The sequence below is a fragment of the Sceloporus occidentalis genome, unplaced genomic scaffold (genome assembly GCF_023333645.1).
Source record: "Sceloporus occidentalis isolate IW3139 unplaced genomic scaffold, rSceOcc1.0.p SCAF_1, whole genome shotgun sequence".
Taxonomy (NCBI): domain Eukaryota; kingdom Metazoa; phylum Chordata; class Lepidosauria; order Squamata; family Phrynosomatidae; genus Sceloporus; species Sceloporus occidentalis.
Genome location: NW_028316981.1, coordinates 289286658 through 289313604, shown reverse-complemented (window position 1 = coordinate 289313604; position 26947 = coordinate 289286658). Strand labels below are relative to the sequence as shown.

General features: G+C 39.9%; 1 protein-coding gene across 1 annotated transcript in view; it reads left to right on the top strand.

Moving 5' to 3' along the window:
- ITGA1 (integrin subunit alpha 1) overlaps positions 1 to 26947 on the top strand; it is a 92075-nt gene that overhangs the window by 50327 nt on the left and 14801 nt on the right. Inside the window, exons 13-24 of the mRNA XM_089495763.1 lie at positions 137 to 280; positions 570 to 827; positions 1660 to 1790; positions 3909 to 4072; positions 6699 to 6835; positions 8032 to 8142; positions 9497 to 9582; positions 12187 to 12322; positions 14045 to 14125; positions 19497 to 19573; positions 22616 to 22705; positions 26524 to 26626. Coding sequence (XP_089351889.1) covers positions 137 to 280; positions 570 to 827; positions 1660 to 1790; positions 3909 to 4072; positions 6699 to 6835; positions 8032 to 8142; positions 9497 to 9582; positions 12187 to 12322; positions 14045 to 14125; positions 19497 to 19573; positions 22616 to 22705; positions 26524 to 26626 — 1518 coding nt within the window. The remainder of the gene's footprint in view (positions 1 to 136; positions 281 to 569; positions 828 to 1659; positions 1791 to 3908; positions 4073 to 6698; positions 6836 to 8031; positions 8143 to 9496; positions 9583 to 12186; positions 12323 to 14044; positions 14126 to 19496; positions 19574 to 22615; positions 22706 to 26523; positions 26627 to 26947) is intronic.

The window sequence follows — 26947 nt, the reverse complement described above, 5'->3', positions numbered from 1 at the left end:
ACATCTAAGGTAAATAGCTTGAGCAGAAGCAGAGGATTTATCTTTAAGGCCTGGATGTACAACTAGCACCAACAAAATATGCAGTTCCTTAATTTTCGCAAACATATGATAGGATACTATTTTTTGTCAATTACAGATTGGATCCTATTTTGGGAGTGTTATTACAACCATTGACATTGACAAAGATACATTTTCTGATATTCTTCTGGTGGGAGCACCTATGTACATGGGGACTGAGAAAGAAGAACAAGGCAAAGTGTATGTTTATGCTTTGAACAAGGTAATGGTGAGAAAATAATTGGTAGGGGGGAACTGGGCTGGGATTTCAACAATACTGCAATACAGCAAACTGCATGATCTAACTCATGGCTGGTTCTGTATATACTGTATCTTGGGGAGTTGATCAAGAACATAACTAAGAATTACTTTTAGGGGCTGGACTGGAGCTGCGTTGGCCAGGGGATTCCAGAAGCTATAGTCTAAACAAAGTAGTCTTTACAAGCTCTGATTGAAAGAACCTCTGTAGTGAAATAGACAAAAATCTATTTTTGGCATTTCCTCCTCTACAGAAAACATTTGAATATCAGATGTCACTTGAGCCTTTAAAGCAAACATGCTGTTCACAACTAAAGCACAGTGACTGCACAAATCACAACAAGAATGAACCTTGTGGGGCTCGCTTTGGAACTTCCATTGCTTCAGTAAAAGATCTAAACCTTGATGGGTTTAATGATATAGTGATAGGGGCTCCTCTAGAAGATGATCATCGTGGAGCTGTGTATGTTTACCATGGCAATGGAAACAGCATAAGGAAAGAATATGCTCAGGTATGGAACAAAATTAAATGACTGTCCAAATCCCAAACCTATATCTTTTGGCAGTACTGGGGCTGTGGCCCCAGAAATCTGGATGTATTTACTTTTGCAACAAAATCGATGGAGTTTTTTGCAGTTTGGAGGTGTGTTGCCTGGATTTAGATTTCATAGTGGAGAATGTAGTTTATTCTCAGTTCCACAGTCTATCAATTGTTATTCACTGGAGTTTCACACTATCAGTGATTAGGATTCTATCCAAGCATCATGGAATCAGTGAAGTATGTAAATATAATAATGATTGGATAATGTAGCATGTTTTCAGTAGTGTCACTTCTGGTAATCGTGCTATTGTGATCCTACCTATAGACTAGTAATTTCAATCATTCCCCCCCCACCACCACCACCATTCATCATTATTATTTTTATAGGAAGGGTTTTGGAATTGTTGATGTCTTACCAGATTACTTTTATTGATATCTTACTGGATTACTTTTATTTTTAAACATAAGTTATGATTTATTACACTGAAGATAGTGAACCAAAATTAAAGAGATGAGTGGTATCCATACTGCCCTCTTAATTCTCTATTGTTTTACACTATAGAGTGTAGATTTTTCTTTTCACAGGTTTGATCAATTGCCAGATTAAAGGACTTTTGTCAAATGGATTTTTTTTAAAATATCAATCACGAACAAATCCATGACTAACAGTGTAAAGCTATGCATGTCCCCATAGATGTAGCTCCTACTAAGTCCTGAAAGGCCTGTTCTGAAGGAAATAGATGCATGGTTACAACCATGCTTAAATAAGTTTGCTATAATAAAGATATTGTGGTTTTTCACAGCGAATCGCATCAGGTGGGGATGGGGAAAAGATGAAATTTTTTGGCCAGTCTATACATGGTGAAATGGATTTAAATGGCGATGGATTGACAGATGTCACCATTGGAGGACTTGGAGGGGCAGCCCTCTTCTGGTATGTAAATTAAGTGTTCAATTAAAAGGTCAATTAAGCTGTTACTTACAGATATCTACAGGAGTGGTGCCCAATCACTGATTGTCCAAGGAGGATACTGTAGAAAAAAGAGCCATGTTCCAAGATCTCCAAAGATTGGTTATTTTATTAGTAGAAAAGCTCAGTGAATTTCAGACTGTGTATACTCTTAGGTCTTTTACATCTATTTGGGCTGTCTTTTGGAGCAGTGGATTCAGAAGCACCTTCAAGCTGTTAACACAGTCTTTCAGAGGAGTGTAATCCCATCCAGGAGTGGTTGACACACCTTCGAGTCCAGGTTAGGACCTTTGACAGTAAGCACCTCCATCTTGTTTGAATTCAGCTTCAGTTTGGTTTTCTTCATCCAACCCATTACCTCTTCTAGGGAGTCATTCAGAAGAGATATCTTATCCTTAGCTTTTGAAGGCACAGAGAAATATATTTGGTTATCAGCATAACAGCACCCCACTGCATGCTTCCAGATGACCTCTCCCAGCAGTTTCATGTAGATATTAAACAGCATTGGAAATAGAATAGCACCTTGTGATGTGCTGTATAACAGCCATTTAATTTTTTAAAAATATTTTATTTATTATTAATATTTTAGCAGCTATCGCAAAGCACCACCATCTGGAATGTAACTGAGAGGTAGGACCAGACCCACTGATTTACAGTTTCCCCAGTTGCCAAAGCCCTCAGGTGATCTAAGGAGATACCATGGTTGATGGTATGAAACACTACTCAGAGGTCCAAAAGCACCAGCAGGGACTCACTCCCCCTCTCAATGATCAGGCAAAGATCATCCACTAAGGTGACCATAGCAGTTTCAACTCTATCCTGTACTGAAGCCAGTTTGAAATGGTTTTAGAAAATGTGTGTCATCCAAGATACAACTGCCTTCTCAATCACCTTGCCCAGAAAAGGAAGATTTGATACAGATTTAATAGTTGTTAAAATCTAGAGGGTCCGGGTAGGACTTTTGTTAAATAGTCATATCACTGCTTCTTTTAAACAAGATGGAAAACTTCTATCCAAAAAGATAGTCCCCCCAAAAAGTAATTTTTCCAAGCTCTGGTTAGGAGAAAGGTAGAAGCTACTGGACAGGGGGAGGTATGGCATGTCTTGGAAGAAGGTACAGCTGGCTGGCTGGCTGGCCGGCCAGAATCCTGAACAATATTCCAAACTATGGCATTTTGAGGGGGTTCCAGTTGCTCAGAAATTTAAAAGTGATTTTTAGATTATTTTCATAAAACAAATTGGAAGGAGGTATGTTTATGGATAGTATATGCCTGCTGATAAATTCAGACTACTCTCAGTTGTCAAATGAAAAACAGTGGTTTTGATGGCCCACTATTAATGCTCAGTATGACATCTTTACCTTTTCAACTTTTATTATTTGTAATGTGTAAAGCTTTGCATTGTTAAAGTATTTAAAACATTTCTTTCTTCCCACCTACCATGTGTTACTTAGTGTTACTTAGTGTCTCCCCTCTGTTGTCTTCCCTTCACTGGCTCCCTCTTCCTTTCCGCATCAGGTACAAACTTTTGCTACTCACCTTTAAAGCCCTGCATGGGCTGGCCCCTCTTTATTTAACTGATCTTCTCTCTCCCTACATCCCTACTCGCACTCTCCGCTCTGGTAGCCAAAATCTCCTCTCTCAACCCAGGATCTCCTCTGCCCCGTCCCGGATCCGTCCCTTCTCTCTAGCTGCCCCTCATTCCTGGAACCTTCTTCCTCTGCATGCACGGCTCATCACTTCCCTAACCAGCTTTAAAGCTGAGCTGAAAACCATATTGTTTAGGGAAGCGTTCTCAGGGAATTTGTGATTGTTATCTGGCTGTCTGACAATATTTGATGTGATGTGATTTGTTTGATATTTGATGTTTTTAATCTGTTTTTTCCTTTCTATATGGTAATTTTATCTATTCCTCTTTTAATTGTTATTATCTTAGAATGTACGCCTTGGGCAGGCTTTTATTTACTCCTAATTTTACCGACTTTGTACAGCGCTGTGTATAATTACAGCGCTATAGAAATAAAGTTTAATAATAATAATAATAATTACAAAATGAAACATTTTCTTAAATGATGTCTTTCAGGTCTCGAGATGTTGCGGAAGTGAATGCATCCATGAAATTCATGCCGAACAAAATTAATATCCAGAAAATAAGCAGTGACATGCAAAAACAAAGGGTATTCATTAATGCTACAATTTGCTTTGAAGTCAAATTAAAATCAAAGGAAGTCACAGTAAATGAAACAAGTAAGTAGATAGCATCCAAGTTATTAAATATTACTTCATGTGTTGCCTTCAGAAAAAAGGTTTGGAGATTCAAGGGCCAGTTCTACCACTTCCTACTTGCTGTGGGAAACACCACCTAGAAAACTGAGGTCCGATTCCAATTTTGTACATTCATCTTAAAAAAGAATAAGAAGAACTAGGGACTTTATCACACTAAAATTACACACACACCCCAAATTGCTATGCAGTCTGGATTACTCTCTTCTTTGTCACACCTTTGTAATTTTCCAGTATGACAGCCTTCATTTCTGCCCACATACAGCATTTGGCATTGCCCACCTAGTACCACTCAAGACTGTCCAATGTGTGCCTAGTTTGACACACAAACTCAGATACTCCCAAAGAAATATAAATTAAAAGGAGGCTTACCTTTAAAAAGGACTCCCTGGTTGGGGGGGGGGGGGGGGCTTCCTGATTCATGATAGACTAATTGCTGGGAAATAAAAACTATTAATCTGCCAGCAACTAATCTAATCTGCTGAAGAACACCTTCATCACTAATCACTGGCAAACAAAAGGCAAGCAACACCTAAAGCCCACCTGTTGGCCATCCAAATTTGGGTTTAAAACAGAATTAATTGATCATACTGCAATGCTAGCACCACAGAAGCTGGAAAGGTTATCCAAGGAGGTTTTGCGTGAATGAAAAGAAACGCCTGCAAAACTTATCTCCCACCAAGATACCTACAGAAAAGAGGTGACATTGTGTGATAAGTCCCAGCTAAAGATGCTATTAATCATTTTAATTGCAGTTTACTTCCTCTTGTGATAAAGAACTTAGTGTGAGAGGATAGTGGTTTGAGTGTTCAAATCCTTGGTCAGCCATGGAAATCCACTGGGTGACCTTTGATAAATCACACTCTCTATGCCTTAGATAATGGGAAGCCTTGCTAAGAAACCACTATGAGAAGTCAGAGCTGATTTAAAGCATAAAACAAGTGTGGGAGAGGGTGTGTCCCATTTTAATCACCAAGCAGTCATTTTTCTTTTTCAATAAAATCAAATGTTGAGGTGTAGTCTGCAGGCTGCATACTTCCCTCACCAAATGATTGGGGAGCTGAAGGCTTGGTTATATTTAAGAGGACATCACAGTTATTATATAGGTATTATGTTATTATATTATTATACAGTAAAGAGGATTTATCATTGAATATCAAAATCAGGATTATCCATTCCATAGTATTTCCAGTTTCTATGTATGGTCATGAAAGCTGGACAGTGAAAACATCTGACAGGAAGGAAATCAACTCATTTGATTTATGGTGCTGGAGGAGAGTTCCTTAGATATCATGGACTATCAAGAAGACAAATAAATGAATCTGAGAACTAGTCAAGGCTGAACTCACACTTGAAGTCAAAACAGCTAAACTGAAGCTATTGTAACTTGAAGATGACATCGTGAAACTATATCATGAGATGTCATGGCTCAGCAAAGTGAAAAGCAGTAGAAAATTAGGACGACCTCATCACATATGGATTGATTAAATAAAGAAAGCAGTGACTCTGAGCTTGCTAGATTTCAGAAGATCTGTTGAACAACCGGGGCATATGGAGGTTTCTCCGTTATAGTGCTGCCATAAATCAAAGCTGATTTGATGGCAAATATCAGCAACACAGCTATTTCATCATGACTGCACATGTCTCCTATTCCCTCAAGACCATAAGCATGTTCTGTTTGTGAATTGGAAGAATGCATGACCTGTATAGTGAGAGCCAGCATGGTACAGTGGTCAAGCGTTGGACTGGGATTCTAATAGACCAGAATTTGAATCCCTGCTCAGTCATGGAAACCCCAAGTGTGACTATGGGGAAGTCACACACTCTCTCAGACTCATGGAATGGTGATGCCGAGCCCCTTCTGACCAAATATTTCAGAGAAAACCCTGTACTAGGTTCATCTTAACGTTGCCATAAATCGAAAAGGAACTGAAAGCACACAGCAACAACAGGGGGAGCCTCACATTTAGCAGGAGGTATGAAAGACTTGAGAGCTGTTGTGTTGAGTTGCAGTGATTTGAGTGCTGGACTAGGGCTTTGGGAGACCCGAGTTCAAATCCCTACTCAGTTATTTAAACCACCAGGTGATTTTGGGCAAGTCACATACTCTCAACCTCTGCTGAACAAATCTTGCTAAGAAACCCCTAGCTTCAGCTTAGGGTCACCATAGGTTGGAAAGAACTTGAAAGCACAATACAACAAACAGCAACCTGCAACTGATAGGAGAACACATTTGTCCATTATACTTCTTCAGCTATCCCTTCTTTAACATATCTGAAGCAGAGGCAGCTGGTGGTTTTCATACTCATTGAGGAACTGAATCTGCTCTGGGTTTTAGTATGTATTTTAAGGCAGCTATTCAAGAGACTGGATTTTATTCCCAAACAGATTCTCCACCTTGGATAACTCCTTTAAAGTCTAGATTAAAACCTGGCACAGATTCACTATACCACAGACTTCAGCGACATCAGCTGCTACTGATCTGAACCAATTCAAAAAACTGGATAGAAAGTAAGACAAATAGTCTCTATGAGGAATGCTTTTGGAAAAGTTTTCCCAGTGCAACCAATCATTCTTGTTTGCTTTTTAGATATCCAGTATTGGATTACACTTGATGCACAAAGAAAGTTGTCCCGAAGTCTTTTCACAGAAACATCTGAAAGGAAGATGCAAAAAAATATCACAGTCAAGGGTTCAGAATGTGTTAAGCACAACTTCTACATGTTGGCAAGTAAATCATATAAAATGGCTATCCTCCCCCTGGCACTTTTTTTACTTGCCATTCCATTTAATTAATGAATGATTTTGGATGTTTCTAAACTGTTTTAGCATGATATTTTATTTAGTTGTTTTGAAACTTTTCATTTGTATGTATTTTTAACTATTCTCTGTTTTCATCTGTGCAGGGAGGGGCCTTTGGTCCCATATTGGGAAAAAGGCATGAAATAAATTAGGAAATAAATAAATAACCAAGCAGCTATTTTGGGCAGAAATGGCCCACTACAAAGAATTTGCACTGATTTTAATGAGAGGAATATCCGCTTATCTCATTGTGTTCTCATCTTGTTGCTGTTGTTCTTCCATCACTTGAAAATGGCACAGCAGCATTATGTGTTTAATTACATATCGTAGTTTCATAACCTATTTTCTGTTACTGATGTCTGCCTGGGACATGCCACAGTTTGTCCAGGAGGAGTATACAGGATTCTTCCTGTGTCACAGGGTATGAAGCTTCATATATTTCTAAGCATCCGCCAGGATCCATAGGACAGTTGCTGTTGATAAATGTGGGGACTTTTCATTCACTTTTTCTCTCTCACATCCTGCTGCCCTCCCACTGAATGCATCTGAGAACACAGAACATGTTCCAGACTGTTATACCACCAAACACCAAGTGCCACTGGAAAAGACACTGTGTCTTTTCGGGTTTTGCCTTACAGTTACTCTGTTGCTGTGACTGAACAATGTCTTTTAGGAGACAGAATAGACTGTAAACTAGTGAGGAATATACTTCACTTTCAACATGACTAACACAATATGCCCAAAGTTCAGGGTAGGCCAGATGTTTTGGTTTACAACTCCCATCAGGCCTACCAATCATAGCCATTACTAAATATTATGGGAATTGTATTCAAAAACATCTGTCCCAACAGCTTCTACTATTGGAATAAATAAAAAAGAATAGTTGGAGAATGAGTATAATCCATAATATTGAGTATATAATCTACTTAGATCTTTAAACCCAGTCTAGGGTAAGTGTGTCATACTCAGTGTGCTGTTTAGTGTATTTCCTTTTCTATGAATAATATAAAATACAGGCCACTAGCAAACCAATATTTTAAAAACGTGTCTTTTTAAAATTTATTATCACCAGTAAAAAAGGAAAAGTTTGCAGTGATTGCTTTCCTCTTGTTTGCTTCTAGGACAAGCCTGACTTTCGTGATTCTATCAAGATTCTGTTGGAGTTCAATTTTTCTGATCCAGAGAGTGGTCCTATTCTTGACAGTGCTCTGCCCAACTCAATATATGAATATGTAAGTCACGGCAATGTGGAAAGTGTTATGATACTATTAATCATGTTAATACTTCAGATTCAATTTAACTCACGACTTGCTCCCTGCCCTGTGTTCAATTCTTCTCCTGCAGGAAATAATATAATGGAGAGGAGAATTGGGGTGCATGGGGGAGCTTCAGAAGGTCTGTTGGGGGCTGGGGGACTGCAAAAGGGCTGTAAAAGCAGCATACAGCCTTCAGGACAAAGGTTCCCAATTGAGAACAGTTTTGCAGAGACTCAGCTGTGTGTAAAAAAAGCCAGGGACTGTCTACACATAAACTATCACCCTCCATCTTGCATCAAACTGGAGAAAGACCAAACCATCATCAAACTGCTACAAAAGCCAGGATTCATAAGTGACCCAGTGCTCACTCCACCAGGCAGTATCTTGCTTTGTGTACTACAAGACTGATAAAGTTGGTCACTAAAAAATATTAAGACAGAACATCTGTGGGTCAGGAAGCTGTCCACAAAAATTTGCCACTTGTACCCCAAAAGCCTTTAGACGATGCAACTGGACATTCCTCTTTCCCCCAGGCCCTGTTTGCATCTCAGGAAATTCTTCCATCAAAAAACTAAGTGATTTCTGGTGTAAAACAGACCTGAGGGGTTGCAAATGGTGCAAACAGCCAATCTTGTTCCATAGAGGCTTTTGAGAACTTCCTAACCATGAGGGCTGTTTGACAGTGGAACACATTTCCTTGGAGAATGGTGTGGTCTCCTTCTTTGGAAGTCTTTAAACAGAGGCCGGATGGCTATCTGTCGGAGATGCTTTGATTGAAAGTTCCTGCATGGCAGGGGTTTGGACTCGATGGCCCTTGTGGTTTCTTCCAACTCTAAGATTTTATTGTAGACAATTTCATGGCCAAAAAGCAAAAGCAAAAAAAAAAAAAAAAAAAAAAAAAAAAAAGCCTATGGAGGAAGCATGGAAGCTGCAAAAAAGACCTCTTCCATATGTAGCTTATGACCCCCACTTTGCCTACCTCCGGTATAAGATGTCACTACAAATCAGGGCTAGCGGAGTTGGCTTCTCATAGCACAGGATAATAACAGGATATCAAACTCCTGGTGCTAGGTTTCACAAATTCCATGGTATACGGTGTGATTTCTTGTACTGTCACAATATGAAAATTAAACTATACATTCCACAGATTATTCCACAATAGTTGCTTTCCTAGTATAAGATTGTAAATATTTCATCCTGTAAATACATTATGTTCACAAGCAGTCAGTAAATTACTCCTTCCAAGAGAAGATAACAAAAAAGGAGGGGGAGAAGAGATGGGGTTGTACTATGCTAAGCCCTTCTTTTGATAATTAATGATGTCTTGCAGATCCCTTTTACAAAAGATTGTGGAAGCAAGAAGAAATGTATTACTGATCTACAGCTGACTGCCAATGCAACCATAGGAGGAAACAGGTAAGATAAATGAAACTACTTATTTATTTGCCCATGTATTTAAAATACATTTTTTTACAAATTTAATATAATACAAATATAGGCCTGGTACATACCACCCTGAAATGGAGAGCTGGAGGTAGCTGGTTTTCCTACAGAGGGACACCACAGCAGCCAAACTGCTCAGCATCCCTCTGCCCCAAAAAGAACCCAGAAAAATTGGGTTCTTCTTGGATGCCGCGTGCACATCACAAGTGCGCCATTGGTGCACTTGTGACATAAGTGATGCACAACGACATCTATATGTTGTGCATTGCTTACATCATGATGGCGGCCCCCGTATGGATGGGAGGCTGCCATTATGCCACCACCATGATGTCCTAGGGATTGTGCAGTTAGTGCATAGTGCATCTTAAGAGGCCAGAAGCTGTGCCAAAGCTACACTGAAGTCCTTAGGACTAGAGCATGGCATTGGCATGGCTTCCGACCTCTTTCGACTCATGCATCATTTAAACAGCATACCTCCAAAGTGACCCTGAAGCAGCTTTATTTTGTCCTGTCTGTTCGGGCCCAATAATACCCCATTCTCACAATAAATGTTCACTGCCCACTACATAAATTGGACTGGAATTAAATGTTCAGCACATGCATAGTTGCTATCAAAAATAGAATCTCCATATGTCTTCTTTTCCTTATAAAAAAGGGCTAAACTGGCTACTTGCAATGCTTGAGACACCTGTATTCTTCAGCAGGGATGGAAATGTTTTTTGATATAATTGCTCTCTCTTCTGGTGGAGACAAAATATATCTTGCCTCAGAAATTCACACATTTGCAAGTCTTGTGATGTATTTCTGAAAACTAAAATATCATGAATTCAGTCATACATTTATAAAATGCCAACAGATAAAAATATATACAGTTGAAAAATGCACACAGATACATTTTAATCAACCGGTGAAATGTTTTAAATGAATATATTAAAAATGTGTATCAATTAATGACTATATTTTGAGGAGGGTGGGAATATGGAAATTGTTTATAAATCTCCATGCAGGGTTTTAACGAAAGTCTTGCAAGCTGCTGTAAAAACAAAACAAAACAAAAATGGGATGGCAAAACAGTTTGGAAAAAAATAACAAAATTTAGACTAAGTGTTTCTCTCATCCATAGTTCTCAGCATAATTTTGCATAAAGGGAGAGAGAAAGTGAGAGGGAAGGGTAAGAGAACAGAGAGCCAAAGAAAATGTAGAAAAAGAAAAAGAAAGGTATGGAAGCCTGAAATGCTGAAAGTGTTATTTCTGGCTCCATCCATCACCAGGGCTCTTCCAGATTGGTCTATGAGATATACCTCCTTGGAGGTTTCTGGTTGTTGTTGCCTCCATGTCCACTCACTGAATTGTGTAGCAATTTATTGGTTCTGCACAAGACCTCTTTTAATTATGGCAGGGTTTGCTCAGATTGCTCATTGTTTGAAGGAAATCTTTTCTCCTCTGAATTTCTTTAAAAATAAAATAAAATAGAGTTATAGAGTACAGAGGTGCCACTTCCCTGATATAGTGATGGACTATAGCTCTATGTTGCTTGAAAAGGGGGGGGGGGGAGAGAGAGAGAGAGACAAGGATGCTTTTTTCCCCTGATACAGAATCATAGAGTCATAGAGTTGGAAGAGACCACAAGGGCCATCCAGTCCAACCCCCTGCCATGCAGGAACTCTCAATCAATACCCAAGAGATGACCATCCAGCCTCTGCTTAAAGACCTCCAAGGAAAGAGACTCCCCCACTCTCCATATGTCTTGAAAATAATGGATTCCACTTGAAAATGGGGATGGAATGTTGCAGCTCATGTTGGAATTGTCCACAAATATGAGTCTGCAACAGCAGAAACATTATTAGGATATTTAAAAAAAACAACAGCAGCAACCAAAAGCTACAGCCACAAATAAGCTTCAGCAGCCTCCTGACACATGTGCCATATATGAAGGAGCCCTCTGTGATTTTTTCCTGTGTCAATGGCTTTTCTTAGGAAAAAAATTCTCCAACCTGATCCTGTCACTGCAGCTCAAATTTCTCGGCTTCTGTTCTATTTCACTTTTTGCAAAGAAAGGGAAATTCACCAGTTATGATGTTATGTTACATATTATTACATATTACATGTGTGGAATATTACATATTCTTCAATGCTAATGCATTGCCAGAACGAAGAAGGGTAAGGGTAGGACTAAAAATAGGTAAGCTGTTGTTTTTAGAGAAAGCCTATAACACCCTGCATTATGTTATACCCAGCATCAAAAGTAATAGCAATTATGTCATGCCCTTGTTCTAGATCTAGATTGTTCACTAATAAACACTTGCTATATTTTTGAAAGTATACCAGGAGGTACCCAGCCATTTTTATTTACAAACTGCAACTTCTACATGTTTATATTATTTCTACATCCTTCCTCCACCTATCTTTTTGCCTTTTTCTCTTGATCATTCTAGGGGAAAATTCCCCACAAATCTTCTGTATTTCTTTCTATTATACTTTTTTATGCATGTTTCAGTATTGTGGAAGCTATAGTTGAGGAGAGGATAAGCCAAAGCTTATTAATTAATTTAAATATTTTTTGTTTATATTTTTCAGTTTTTCACCGTTTATTGTCAAGTTGAACAGCCTCAAGTTCTGGGTACACATGCTTGTTAGGAATAAAAAAGACAGTGCTTATAATACAAGAGTCGTTGTTCAATATTCTCCCAATATTATTTTTTCTGGGATTGAGGTATGTCTTCCTTCACTATTATCATCTTGGGATGGAGAACTAGCAAAGCGTGAGCATTTGCTTAGGTTTGGTTTATGGGCAACCTATGTTCTGTAATAATTGTTTTAGAATCTGGAATTACTGTATAATTAATTTTCACCCATGCTAGATGAACATTGGCCTTTCATTCTATAGTCAGCATGATCTGGGGACAATGTTTGCCTCTCAGACATGTATAGAGCTCCAGAAACCAGAGAAAACATGAAGAAACATACCCACATAAGTGCTTCAGAACATGATACTATACCCAAAATCTTAATTTTTCTTGTTTTCCCACACAGTGTCACTTCTTATTGCAGTTTTGAGAGGCACCGCATAGGAAAACAGGATTTGGGCATGCTGTGGAGGGTTATCGGAGGGGATCTGGGGAGAAACTGGTCCCTACCCCTATGTGGTTGCTCACTCCTGCTTTAAGGAAACTGGCAACTCTTTGCTTCAGCTAGTGTGTGGATTTTGGCATTTGTCATTTTATTACGATTTTCTTGCATGAAAAAGCTTGCATTTTAAAATGCAAAGCATGGTTTTTGTACAAAATAGCTTTTGCCCCTAGATTAAGCTTTTTGCATAAAATGCTTTTTAAATGAAGAAATGCACTTTTTGTGGGAGAATTTTTTGTTTTGTTTTGTTTTGTTTGCTATTGCTGCTTCTCCTGATTTATTTATTGTTTAAACCCTGTTCTTTTTTCACTCTCAAACATTGGTGAAATATTTTGCAGCAGCTGACACTTTTTTCAGGATGCTGTATATCTTCAAGGTGAACTAGAGGGGGAATCAAATATTATTTACAGCTGTATTATATGATATGATTATTTTCTTGGTTAATAATAAATGGTCCCACGCTAAAAAAAAAAAAAAAGAATTGATTACAGCATGTGCTTTCATGGATGATACCACATTTCAGAAGATGCAAGAAAGCCCATGCTATAATTATTTTTTAGGCTTTTTGATGCCACAGGACTCTGCATTGCTTTTGCTGCAAAACCTAATATGATTACCTCTTGAGAAATTTTTCTTATGGATATGATGATATGAGGTTCAGCCCATGCATCCTTTCATACTACACAATGCTAGAACTGGGGCTTCTGCCACACTGCAGATTTAATGCAGTCTGACAGTGCTTTAACTGCCATGGCACAATGCTATGGAGTGCTGGGATTTGTAGCTTGTTCTGTCACCCGATCTCTCTGACAGAGAAGACTAAAATATCTCACAGAATTATAAATCCCAGAATTCTATTGCTTTGAGCCCTGACAGCTAAAGTGATGTTAAACTGCATTAATTCTACAGTGCAGATGCACCCTACAATTCTACATTAGGATTCTACTTTAACTGCCATGGCAACCTTCTATGGAATCCTTGCATTTGGAGGATATTATGTTGGGATGGCAGTTAGCATTCTCAATCAGAGAGTTCTAGTGCCTCATCAAACTATAAATTGCAGGGATCCATAAGACATGCCATGTCAGTAAAGTGGAGCCATAGTGCTATAATTGTGTAGTGTGACACAATGTGGGCCAATAAAACTTGTGGCATGATTCTTCGTGATTTTTGCTGATACAGCCTCCTACAATCTTCCTTAGGAATATGTTGTAGAATGGATACCTTTTCTGTTATCGTTACTTTGTTTTTAAACAATTACATATCACAACAATTTATAGTTTATTTTTTCGTCATTTATGTCCAGAAAATACCAAAAGACAGCTGTGAATCCGGGCATAATATCACTTGCAAAATAGGTTACCCATTCCTATCAACTGGAGAGGAGGTGAGTTGTTGGGACTGAAATTGGTTTGGTTCATTTATATATTTTTTCCATTGCTAGGAAGTGGTGTTATACTAACTTAATAGCTGTGCTTCCCCCAAAGAAACAGGGGACTACAGTTATATGTGGAGTGAATAAGTGTCTGTCAGAGATCCCATGTTACTGTTGCAAATGCACAATTATCAATACTCTCAACTTGTTGCTGTCTCATTCTTTGTTATACACAATGAGATTTTTCCCCTTCTTTTACATTTTTTTTTTAACAAAGATGTAATTATGTAGTACAGAGATACTTCCACTGTTGGTATTAAGAACCTAAACAGAAAAGTGGGTAAGAGGGAGAATGGAATGGTGTGTCCTGAATAGGACTGGATAGGACAAGACAAGAGTGGTTTTGTTACAGGTTCCAGTTGTTAGCTAAAATAGGTAACATTGACATCAGAGAACTGGTTGGAATACAGGTAGAATATAAATCCTTGGTATCGTACTAGAAGAAAGGTGAGATATAAACTAACTAACTAACTAACTAACTAACTAACTAACTAACTAACTACAGTGGGCCCTCTCCTTATGCAGGGACCCGTTCCGGACCCCCCCCCCAACGTAAGGGAAAATGTGCGTATGCTCGCACCCCATAGGAAACAATGGGGTGTGTGCATGCGGTGGCAATGTGGTGCACGCATGCAGGCATGGACACCATTATTTAGATTGTTGTACAGCTTCCGCGTAAGCAGGAAGTCGTGTATAGTGTGCCCACATATGGGGCGGGCACACTGTACAATAAATAAATAGAACAGAGCACTTTTTTTCACCCTGGCTGGGAATTTGTGGAACTGTAGACTGCTAAAATGATAAATGAATGGGTCCTAGAGCAAATCAAGCCTGAAGTCTCCCTAGAAACCAAGATGACTAACTGAGGCTGTCATATTTTGGACGTATCATGAGACAATGTGGCTCACTAGAAAATTCAATAATACTTGCCATTTATGTTGCAATAGGAAAAAAGGGAGACTGCACCACAGATGCATTAATTCAAATAAGGAAGGCTGAGTTTGTAAAACCTGATCAGGGATGTTGATGATCAGGTCCCTAAAAGGTGCCTGAATCATAAGGTCACCATAGGTTGAAGTTGACTTGATAGCAAATAGCAACAACAACAGTCTAAAATGGGATGTTTCCAAGTTCTGAGGTGTGTCAAGAAAGAACAGATCTTAGACCTCCTGTTTAAGATCACATGCCAGTAGTGCAATAAAGCAATTCAGAAGAACAACCATCTCCGCTATCCTGCAATCATCAAAAGGATTTTAACTGCCATAATCTGTGAGGACATGAGGGAAATATTTTTTTTTCCTTTCTGATTGAATATGTCAGCTCTTAGAATCAAATTTTTAAGTGCTGCTGCTTGCTGAAAACACAATGGCTGTCTCCTAGTTTGCTTGAAAGGCTTCCATGAACTTGGAACATATGCTTGGAACACAGGAAGTGTCTTTGCAACAGCACTGAACAAAGATTGCAAGATGTTTGCCTTGGACATTCTTTAGAAGGTTTGACTGTGCCAAAATTGGAATCCTAAGAATCACACAGCATGTTGAAGTGCATGGGAATATAAACAGTTGTTTCCAGTATGGTCAAAGTACCTGCAAACCACAGATTCTAGACTGCATATTTATTTATTGTTAATCCTGAAGTTAAGAAAGGGTACAGTTACAGAAGTCAGAGGTCCATATATTATCTCCCTTGGGATAATATCAGCAGATGCTTTGTCTCATGCTTCTTTCTGCACTAGGAAGAAAAATGTCTGTAAAGAAACTTGTCCCTGCAAATAGGAGCACAACTTGGATAGTTATTTTTTAAACTAATTTATAACAGGCTGAGTATCCAAAATCCAAAATATTCCAAAAACTAAAACTTTTTTCATGGGTGGCTGAGCTAGTGACGCCTTTGGTTCAATGTACACAAACTTTGTTTCATGCACAAAATCATTAAAAATATGGTATAAAATTACCTTCAGGCTATGTATATAAGGTTATATGAAACATAAATGAATTTTATGTTTAGACTTGGATCTCATCTCCAAGATATCTCTTTATGTATGTCTATGCAAATACAGGTATTTCAAAACAAAATCAAAAATCAAAAATACTTCTGGCCACAGGCATTTCAGATAAGAGATTTTGTTTTGTTTTGAAATTTGCATAGACATGCATAAAGAGATATCTTGGAGATGAGATCCATTATCCATTACAGGGTTTAGAAAGTAACTTGTTACGTTGTTCACTGAATTGCTTTTTCGCTACTTTTCTTTTAAAAAATGAATGATGATCTCAGGTTTTGGCCCTGAAACTTCTTCAGGTGCTTTTAAAATGTCCCAGTTGGTCTCTCCTCCTTCCACTTCCCCACTTTGTTCTCAGCTTAGCACGAGGAAAGGAACTGTGCCCTTCCAATTAGTCTCAGGCAAAAGCAAACTGCTGCAGTATATCCTAGTTTGTTTGTTCTTCCTCACTAATAACTTCTGCCAACATGACCACCATCTGATGTTTTTATCTATGAAATGCTGGAGGGTATGGAAATTTTGGAGAATTTTAATCCAAGAGAGGAAGAGGCAGCCACCCCTTTACTGGCAGGATCGGGGCCTTGGCAACCTCACATCATGGCCCCAATCCGGCTTCCGGAGAGGGCAAAAGGAGCTGCAAAAACTGGGTCCTTTTTGTGCCCTCCAAGGGGTGCCAAAGCCACGGTGGCACGGCTTTATGATGCTCCTTCAGTACTGCATCACGTGGATGCAGCACTGGAGGGGTGTCATAATGGTGTGTGTCATGTGGACTGGCATGTGCCTAAATGGCGCCCAGGGGGCAGGGTTAGGACATGCAGCATGCAGATGCTGCATCCTGACTCCACCCACAGGCTGGCACAAAGTGCTGGTCTGTATTGGGCCTAACTTTTCCAAACTCTACATGGAGCTATGAGACCTCTCTCTGTAATGACACTACATGGGTGTGTTTTGGGGCATTGATGCATTAATATACTTTATAAAAAAACCTAGTGAGTTAAATGTTTTCTAAATGCATTCACACAATGTCATGTTTGCTTTGGTCTTCAGTCATAATAATAGCAGGCCACTACTGCAAAAATATTTTCAAATTCAATGCTGAGAAACTGTGATGACTTGGAACAGGCATGCATCTCTGAGTGATGTCTGGATCCCACAGACATCCCAGAAAAGGAATAAGCAATAATTCCACATCTTGCGCTGCTAACGCTAAAGATAGATATAACTCTTTAGGGACAGTGGGAAGCCAGTGTGAAGTACCCACTAGGTTGAAAAGGCTATGCTTCTCTTCACCCTGTTTTCCTGGAAAGATCATGAGGCAGAGACTGACAGCACTTGCTCTTGTAACCTCATATATTGCAACCTTTGTTCTCAGTCATAACATTAACTGTGAAGCTCATTGCTGCTTCTAAAGTGAAATTCCACACTGACTTAGGCTTTTTCATAAACATATGAAAATAAATGATGTGGAATTTCCACTTTATTCCCAGATACTCCTTTGTGACCCTGCTTGGTTCCCTCAACAGTAAATTGGCTAACAGCAAACTTTCCCACAGCTTCTTCTCCAGAGGCGTAGAAGTATCAGACTTCAGCAGTTGGAGATTCATTCTTCATTGTGCATGAAATATGGCTTTTTGTGGCCCAGATTATCTACTGCTAAATCAACCTAAAAATTTTCCATGCAATAATTTAAAAATGGGAGCATGAGAGTATTTATAATTTACAGCAGATGTTACAGTTTGAAATATCAGAGTGTCTGATCTAAAATATGTGACTATATTACACTAGAGTAATGCTCCCTCCTTCCAGAAGAGGGTTTCACTGTGCAGTCACACTACCTCTCATTCATTGATGTATGAGAGAAGTCCAGACACTTTGGCCTGATTCTGTTTTGTTGTTAATCCTGACGATTATCCTGACTGGAGTAGACCCCACTAAATCTGTAGGATTTATCTGTGCTAATGCAGACTGAAAGCCAGTGTGGTGTAGTAGTTTGAATACTGGACTAGGGCACTGGGAGACCTGGGTTGGAATCCCCACTTAACCATGGCAACCCATGGGGTGGCCTTGGGCAAGTCACACTCTCAGCCCAAGAAGAAAACAGTAGCAACCCTGTTTCAGCAAATCATGCCAAGAAAACCTGTGATAGGGTCTCCATAAGTCAGAAGTGACTTGAAGGTGCACAACAAAAAGACTGGAGATTAATCAGTAGGATTCAGGCAACACTACAATTTGCTGCCAGCCTATGTTTTCCCATTCTTCTTTCTGTCTTTTTTCTTACCAGAGAAAATCTGTTGAGAAAAAAAAAGTATTAGCTCTGGAAAGCCTTTTAGATGTGAACAGTAGAAGCCCTCTGGCAGTAATTTGTTTCATGTATACACACATATACATTCATGAAAAGCAAGACATGTTCAAGTAAGAGTGGTGTATCCAAGTGGACATGAAGTCCTAGCTGCTGGACACCCAGTGGAGACTAGGTTTTTTTTCGCACAGCTAAAAATGCGACTTACATTGCCTGGTTTGAATCCTCTTCTGGGATGCAGCCAGATATTATCACTCACATTTTGCCACCAATGCCACCTCCTGCCTAAAACCTGTCTAGAAACCACGCTCAGCTGGCATTTTTTTAGCTGTGCAAAAACTCGTAATTTGGTCAATATACTAAGAATACAAGATACCAAGAATACAGGTACATTGACTAATGGTATTGTATATTGTGGCTATAAATATATATGTCCATATTTGCATTGTCCTTGCTTTATATCTTCTACATTTCTGCTTGTATTTATTTTTAATAAAATCACTTTCATCTCAGTCTGAATATCAACATTGTATGTAGCAAAGATGTTCCCATTCATGAACTGATTGAATGAGGACATCCAGCCCCTATTTCTTTAAAACAAAATCTTGACAGAAACGGAGAGTTAATAATGCTGGCATAAAGTCATAGCACCCTTAGACAAAGTGTTATTTTTTATTTTTCTTTCAAAACAGCAAGATTTTGTGGTGCAGGTCAGGATTTCTCCTGTCTGCATGGGCCTAGGAATGCAGGAAATTATCAACTCAGACCATTAGTCCATTTTACCCAGTAACTAGCACTGGCTCTTCTAGGTTTTCAGCAGCAGTTTTTCAATCCCTATATAAGAAGTCAGAGATTTAACCAGTGTGCAAAGTGTGTGGCACAAGTCCCTCTTCCAGTTCTCTCACTCACATTTTACTCATGGCATTTTGTTTCCATTTATATTCTTTACTATTTGAAAATTTTATTTCTTTTTTTCTTAAAGGCATTGTAATTTTGACACATGTTAAAATCTTTGCATTTAGATTTACTTTGAAATAGCATTCCAGTTCAATGTGTCTTATCTTCTGGAAAATACTACCATTCAGTTTTCTGTAACAAGGTAAGTTTTGTTATATGTATATCTGTATACCTTTAATTTTAAAAAAATCACTATGCAGTTTTGCTTTCTATATTCATAGAATCATACAGTTAGAAGAGACCACAAGGGCCATCCAGCCATGCAGGAACTCACAGCCAAAGCAACCCTAACAGATGGCCAATCAGCTTCTGTTTTACAGTCCACCCTCCCCATATGTGGGGGATCCGTTCCGAACCCCCCGCTTATGGGGAAAAGAGCTTATGCTCAAACCCCATAGAAAATAATGGAGTGCATGCTTGCGGTGGCACACAGGGCGGGCGGCGTGAATATGTGTCCCATTACGTATGCCGGGGTTTGCCTTCTGCATAAGCTCAAAGCTGCAGAAGGCAAACCTGCCTATGGGGAGGGCTGACTGTATTACTGAATGTGATGCTGTATCTGCCTCAGAATGAAATAAAGTATGTGGCGGTGGTGTAATAATGGCGGTGTCCTGTATACATGGGAGCCACCATTATTACCTAAGTGCCACGCGGCATCCACACGTTGTCGCCTGGTGCTTACGTAACAAGTGTGCCAGTGGCACACTTGTTACGCCGCCCCTGCAGCTTTTGGGGGGGGGGGGGTTTCCACCGGAGGGGTCTGTACTGTGCCTATAATTTGTATTGGTTAGGAGCTGGTTGAGAGTTAAAGCATTAACTATTTCTGTTGATGGTCTTTTAGCATACTGTCTAGAAATTTTAGTCAAAAAAAGTGACTCAAAAAAACCCTGGGTCAGTTTATACATGGGTCAGTGTAAATACTGTACCTTAACTTTTATCCAAAAAGAATAAAAAACCCTTCTGTGAGCAGAGTGGTGAAAGACGAGAGTTTAGTCCGTCCTGGTAGAACCTAAAATAAACACCACGACCCCCCCCCCCCCTTCACTCTCTCCATCATGGGGCCATTTCTGGCCATTTTGAATGCCAGGATGGGAAAATGGCATAAATAATAATAATAATAAAATTTTTATTTGTACCCCGCCCTTCCGGGTGATCAGGGCGGCTAACAAAATGCACCGAAGCGCAAACAAGATACAAGATTAAAAACATACATTAACAATAACAATCCTTAAAAACAATAAAAAACCCCTTAGCCCAACCTCACGGCCACGAGAGAGGAGGGAGGCCCACAGGATGTTTAGTCGGGGAATGCCTGATTAAATAGGAAGGTTTTTAGGCCCTTCCTAAATTGGGCCAGGGTGGTAGATGAGCGGAGCTCCGTGGGCAACGTATTCCAGAGGGCTGGGGCAGCTGTGGAAAAAGATCTTCTGGCAGTAGCAGCCAACCTAGCCCCAGGCACCTTCAGGATTTGCTGCCCAGATGTTCTGAGGGTGCGAGGCGGAATGTACGGGGAGAGGCGGTCCTTCAGGAATCCTGGGCCCAAGCCATTTAGGGCTTTATAGGTGATAACCAACGCCTTATATTGCGCTTGGAAGCGAATGGGCAGCCAATGGAGATCTTTAAGCACGGGTGTTATATGGCTGGTCCTGGGAGCACCAGTGACCAGCCGCGCTGCCATGTTCTGCACCAGTTGCAGCTTCCGAGTTTGGTATAAGGGTTGCCCCATGTAGAGTACATTACAGAAATCCAGTCTCGAAGTTACCAGAGCGTGTACAACAGTTTCAAGGTCCCTCTGAGCCAGGTATGGGCGCAGCTGGCGAATCAGCCGAAGCTGATAACAGGTACTCTTGACCGTCGCATTCACCTGAGCAGTCAGGTGAAGGGAAGAGTCAAGAAGCACCCCCAGACTGCGCACGGAGTCCTTCACGGGGAGCGTGACCCCATTCAGGACAGGTGGAACCACCGTCTTTCCTGGTCCAGGGGAACCTATCACTAGTACCTCCGTTTTTTCTGGATTAAGCTTGAGTCGGTTTTCCCTCATCCAGCCCATTACTGACTCCAGACAGGCCACGAGAGGAGAGAGTAATGGCTTTTTGGAGCTTCCCCTCAGAGTTATGCAGAGAGAATAGATGGATAGTGCTTCTAGTTTTCCCAGGGCAGACTAAGCCCTCACCTTTCACCACTATTTAGAGAAGGGGATGGTTCCCTTTTTTTATATGAAAGAGCACTCTACCTGAACCTTTACCAAAAATGGAACCAGCCCTTTCTCTGAGTGAAGTAGTGAGAGGTCTTTTTGAGTGCCTGGATGGGAAAATGGCAGTGGCAACTCCCCCCACCTTAGGCAGTGCTGGTTCTTTCTTCTCTTCGCAGAATGGCCTTCGACATATCCATGGATCATATCAAAATCCATAATTTTTGTCCCCAAACCTACCCTCAGCGTATACATGAGGTCAACTTATAGATGAGTACAGTGGACCCTTGGTATCCACTGGGGTTTGGTTCCAGGACCCCCTGTGGATACCAAAATCTGTGGACACTCAAGTCATATTAAATACAATGGCTTGAATCTGTGGATAAAAAGTCCATGAATATGGAGGACTAATTGTATATACATTACGTAAACTTGGTTTCATGCTTGTCCCTTTAAAAAGATTCTCAGAATGGCGTAGTCACACTAATGATGTTCTTCTGTCCCAAAGGGGAAAAGGAATAATTAAATATTTTCCCCCTGGTCCAGTAACATCTTTGAAAACTGTGCAGTTTTCAAAGATGTTCTCATAGGAGAAGGAAAGTCTCTCCCTTGACCCATCTATCTCCTGCTCTCAACTCACCAGATATAGCTATGTAGTGGCAGGAGAAGATGAGCATGGATTTCCATCACTACCTGTTTTCAGACCTGGCTGGTTCAACCTAACACATTTCCTTAAGACGTACAAGGTAGACTCACGGGTCAGTTTGTCTTTGTATTTGTTCACAAATCTCAGTATGCTCTTTGGTCTCATGATTGCTGTACCTTTATTTGTTAGTCACAGACACCTTGTTTAAATATAAAATACTAAAAAAATGGCAAAATGAATGTGTGCTTTTAAACTTGCATCAGTAAGCAATTCCTTATAACAAAAGTGACCTGTGACTCATGTAGTAGATAAACTCCATAGCTGAACTGTCCACTCTTTCTTTTTAGTGACAGTGATGAACATGATGAGACCCTAGAAGACAACAGAGGAAGTATTGTAATGCCCATAAAATATGAAAGTGGATTAATATTCAAAAGGTATCTTTATATGTCTGTCTTACGATATTTAATGTAAATTTTCTCCTTAATTTGTAGAAAGGAATCATATGCTATATTTAAAGTAAAAAAAATGTGGTATTAAAAGGTGTTTTAACACAGAGCAGAAGGATTTAGACTAGTTTTATGCAATTTAATATAGTAATCTTGGAAGGGCTGTAGATTAAGCCACTTTACGGCTGCTGTAAAGTCAACTAAAATATCCTTAGCACTACAAAATATTCTTAGAACTACTGTGTCTCCAAATATTAGCTAAACTGAAATACTTTATTAATGAGTTGTAGGACTGTCAACATGGAATAGCCAGAAAATATGACTGAAATCTACTATGCCTTCAGTTGATTATCCCTTCAAAAAAGACCCAAAATTTTCAGCTTTATATAATTTAGGAATCTACATTCTACATGTTTGCACTATACAGTATTTTTATTTCAAGCCTATAATTTATTCCAAATAAAGAGCAAAGTAAAGTGAACCTGATCAAACACATATGCCCACTAGCAATACAGCATTTTCCCATTCTTACACATTATAGAAGTTATGGTTCTATATAATACTACTATGGTACAAACATAGATGGAAAACAAAAAACTGCATGCTCATTATGGGTCTGCCCAAATTCAGTGTATATTTCCAGGCTTACATGACTCAATATAGATAGTGTATTTCTTCAGGATCGATTTTCATGCTTTTGAAATATTGAAATGTTATGAGCCTGCCTCATGGGATCCAGGCTGTTGGAACACTTTCTACAGTAGAGAATTGTGGAAAGTGAGAATCTACATATTGCTGACCAAAGTAGGATTGCCACATATAAAAAGAAGCAACAAATCTTTGATCATACTATTCATGCAAAAGGAATTGCAGTGGACCCTTGTTATACATTGGGGTTTGGTTCCAAGATCCCCCGTGGATAACAAAATTTGTGTATGCTCAAGTCCCATTAAATATAATGACATAGCAGAATGGTGTCCCTTATAAAAAAAAAATGGAAAATCAAGGTTTGATATTTAAAATTTATACTTTTTTTGAACATTTCCAAACCGTGGATGCTTGAAACCATGTATAAAAAAAAACAATGTATAAGAAGGGCCGACTGTAATTTCATTTCCAAGATATCTTTTTTTGGTCTTGTATTAACTTAGAAATATGGGAACCTGCTTTATACTGAAGGAATCCTAGGATTTGTAATTTAGGGCCTCAACAGACTGGCGTTATATGCCGGCATGAGGGCAGCATGGGGAGCGTGGCATATACATGCCAGCTACCCCGACTCCACCCCCACACCACCCTACTGACCAGATGGCAGGCGGCATTACACCATGTCTTTAACTCAGCACTTACATGCACTGTGCCGAAGAAACAGTGAAAAGCTGTGGTGGTTAGGGCGGCCTTTACAGCTTTTTTTTTGCAGCTTCTTTTTGCACCATAGAAATGCCACGGGCCAGATCCAGTGAGGAAAGGGGCGGCTGCAGGTCGCTCCAAAGGTGTGGTATGTTGAGCCCCTTAGTACGTTACTTTGAATTCTCTGCTGGAGAGCAGCAGTGCTGTACTTCAGCAGATCATGTAATCCAATAATTGTCACCTTTGACAGGTATTTAGGGGTTTCAGAAAAGATTCTTTCCTGCAGATTCCTTGTATTTCCTAGGCATCTCCTATCCAAGTACAAACTAGGCTTGACTCTACTTAGCTTCTGAAATCAGATGAGAGATGTTTCCAGGATTGCATGTTGCTATAGCTTTTTCTACAAAATGGTGATACGTTAGCCATCTTTACCTGCTTGAGTTGTTTCCTGGGAGATATAAATGGGTTAGACTGGACTGAAGGAAGTGAGGTTTCAATAGTAGACTGGCTATAGAGAATCCTAGTTTGAAATGTCCCTCAATCTCCCTTCAAGATCTAGCCTGGCTTCTTAATGCATTGAAGCCTGGATATTTTCTTTATCTGGAATGAAAGTACCATACATTAGAGACCTTTGAACCTGGTTAGTATCAGCTGAGTCAAAACTAGGTTACCACAAAAGTGACTGGGGAATTTCTTAATCAATGGTAGAAACTGATTGATGATGTGATGGCATTCATTTCGCGAATGATAGATATAACAGATCTTGTGAATGGGAGGTATAACAGATAACCATTTGTAATTTCACAAACATTGTCAGCATGGAATGGTCCATTACTGAAGCTGTCATGTAAGGTAATTGTATGTATAATGTCAAGCAAAAATAAGTTATGATACAATGTACATATCTGCCCAGACAAAAATCCTATTTAGTTCAACAGATCTTAATTTTGGGCATAATTCCCACTTAGGTTTAAACCAGATCGTGTTTCGACAAGATCTGGTTTAAATCACCGAAACAATTCGGAAAGGGAGAGCATGGTTTTTGCCAATTTTACCCACGTCAAAAAGACATGGATAAAATGGGGTGTTTTTTGGGCTGAATTGATTTATTTAGAAATAAATCGATTCAGCCCCAGTGGGAACCAGGGCGGATTTAAATCTGCCCTGGTTCCCACTGGCAACCCTCTTTCCTGACCTCTCTGCCCCACCCATCCCTCCCTCCGTCCTCCTGGCCATACCTCCTTCCTTCCTTCCTTCCTTCCTTCCTTCCTTCCTTCCTTCCTTCTTTCCTTGCTTCCTTCCCTCCTTCCCTCCTTCTTCCTCTCCCCCTCCTTTCTCCTTCCCTCCTTCTCTCTGCCTGCCTGCCTGACTACTGGTGGCTTTACGGGGGCCTGGCTGCAGTGGTGAGAAAAGGTGTCAGAGCTTGCTGGCCCTCTCCTCCAGTCATCGTCCTCTTCCGCCATGGGATCTGTGCCATGGATCCTTCTCTGCTGCCCTACCTCTTTCCCCTTCTCCGCCCTGGTAGGCCTACCTTAGAAGGAGGCCAGGGCGGAAGGAGAGAGGCAGGCCAGGAAGATGGCTCCTTCTCCACTGCCTGCCCTGACATGCTCCATCCTCTCAGCCTGCCTTTCTCCTTCTGCCCCGGCCTTCTTCTAAGGTAGGCCTAGCTGGATGGAGAAGGGGAAGGAGGCCAGGTAGTGGAGAAGCAAAGATCCCACAGAGGAGGACAATGACTGGAGAAGAGGGCCAACGAGCCCTGAAAGCCCCCGTGGCCACAGCCACCAGGCCTCCGCAAATCCACCCTGACCTCATAGGACTTCATCAGCAATAATAATAATATTTAAAAATGACATTGCTTAAGCAAGAAATAGGAAGCCCTTTGTGTCATTTGCATTTGAAGGGTCCAGTCCCTTCTGGGTGGGCCCATTCAGTCTGGAGACTCAGAAGGGGTTTTCTGATATCTAATGTCCAAACCAAAATGGCTGTGTGGCCCCATAGCTTATTTCTCTGAGGACTCAAGTCAAATTGAGGAGAAGGTTGATATTTTTTCAGATTCTTACAAAAAGTAATTCTGAAACACACAGATGAGCACATAAGTGTATGTACAGAATCCACTGTTTTGCATTCTGAATGAGACTAGCTTTCTTATGTTCTTTATCCTGAACAGAGAACACCCAGTAGGATTTACCTATGTATTCACTCATCATTCAATAATAGATTGAATAGGTCTACTATAGTTGGGACTAAGCAACCGAATGCCAGCCCAAATTGTCAATTGCATTATTAAAACTCTCAGAATACAAATCTCATTTTAGCTTGCACAGTGTTTTTTCAAGCTCATTTCCCCACCCTCTACCTAAAATGTGGGTGCAAATCTTAAAGGTTTATTAGAAGGATTGTTGGATGCTTTGTAAGCTCTCAATAGCCAAATAAATCATTATTGTCTTCTTTTTAAGGGATCCAAGTTCATATCACATCATTATTGCTGCAAATGAACGCACTCCAGAAGTGTTTAATTCCACTGAAAGTATTGGAGATGAAATTAACTTAAACTATTTGGTAAGGAAAAACATGCAGTATGACTGATTGCTCTGTGCCAGTATAATGGCATTTGCACGGCTCATCACTTCCCTAACCAGCTTTAAGGCTGAGCTGAAAACCATATTGTTTAGGGAAGTGTTCTCAGGGAATTTGTGATTGTCATCTGGCTGTCTGATAATGTTTGATGTGATGTGATCTGCTTTTATATTTGATGTTTTTAATTTGTCTTTTCTACATGGTAATTTTATCTATTCCTCTATTTAATTGTTATTATCTTAGAGTGTACGCCTTGGGCAGGCTTTTATATACCGTATTTTCCGGCGTATTAGACGACTTTTT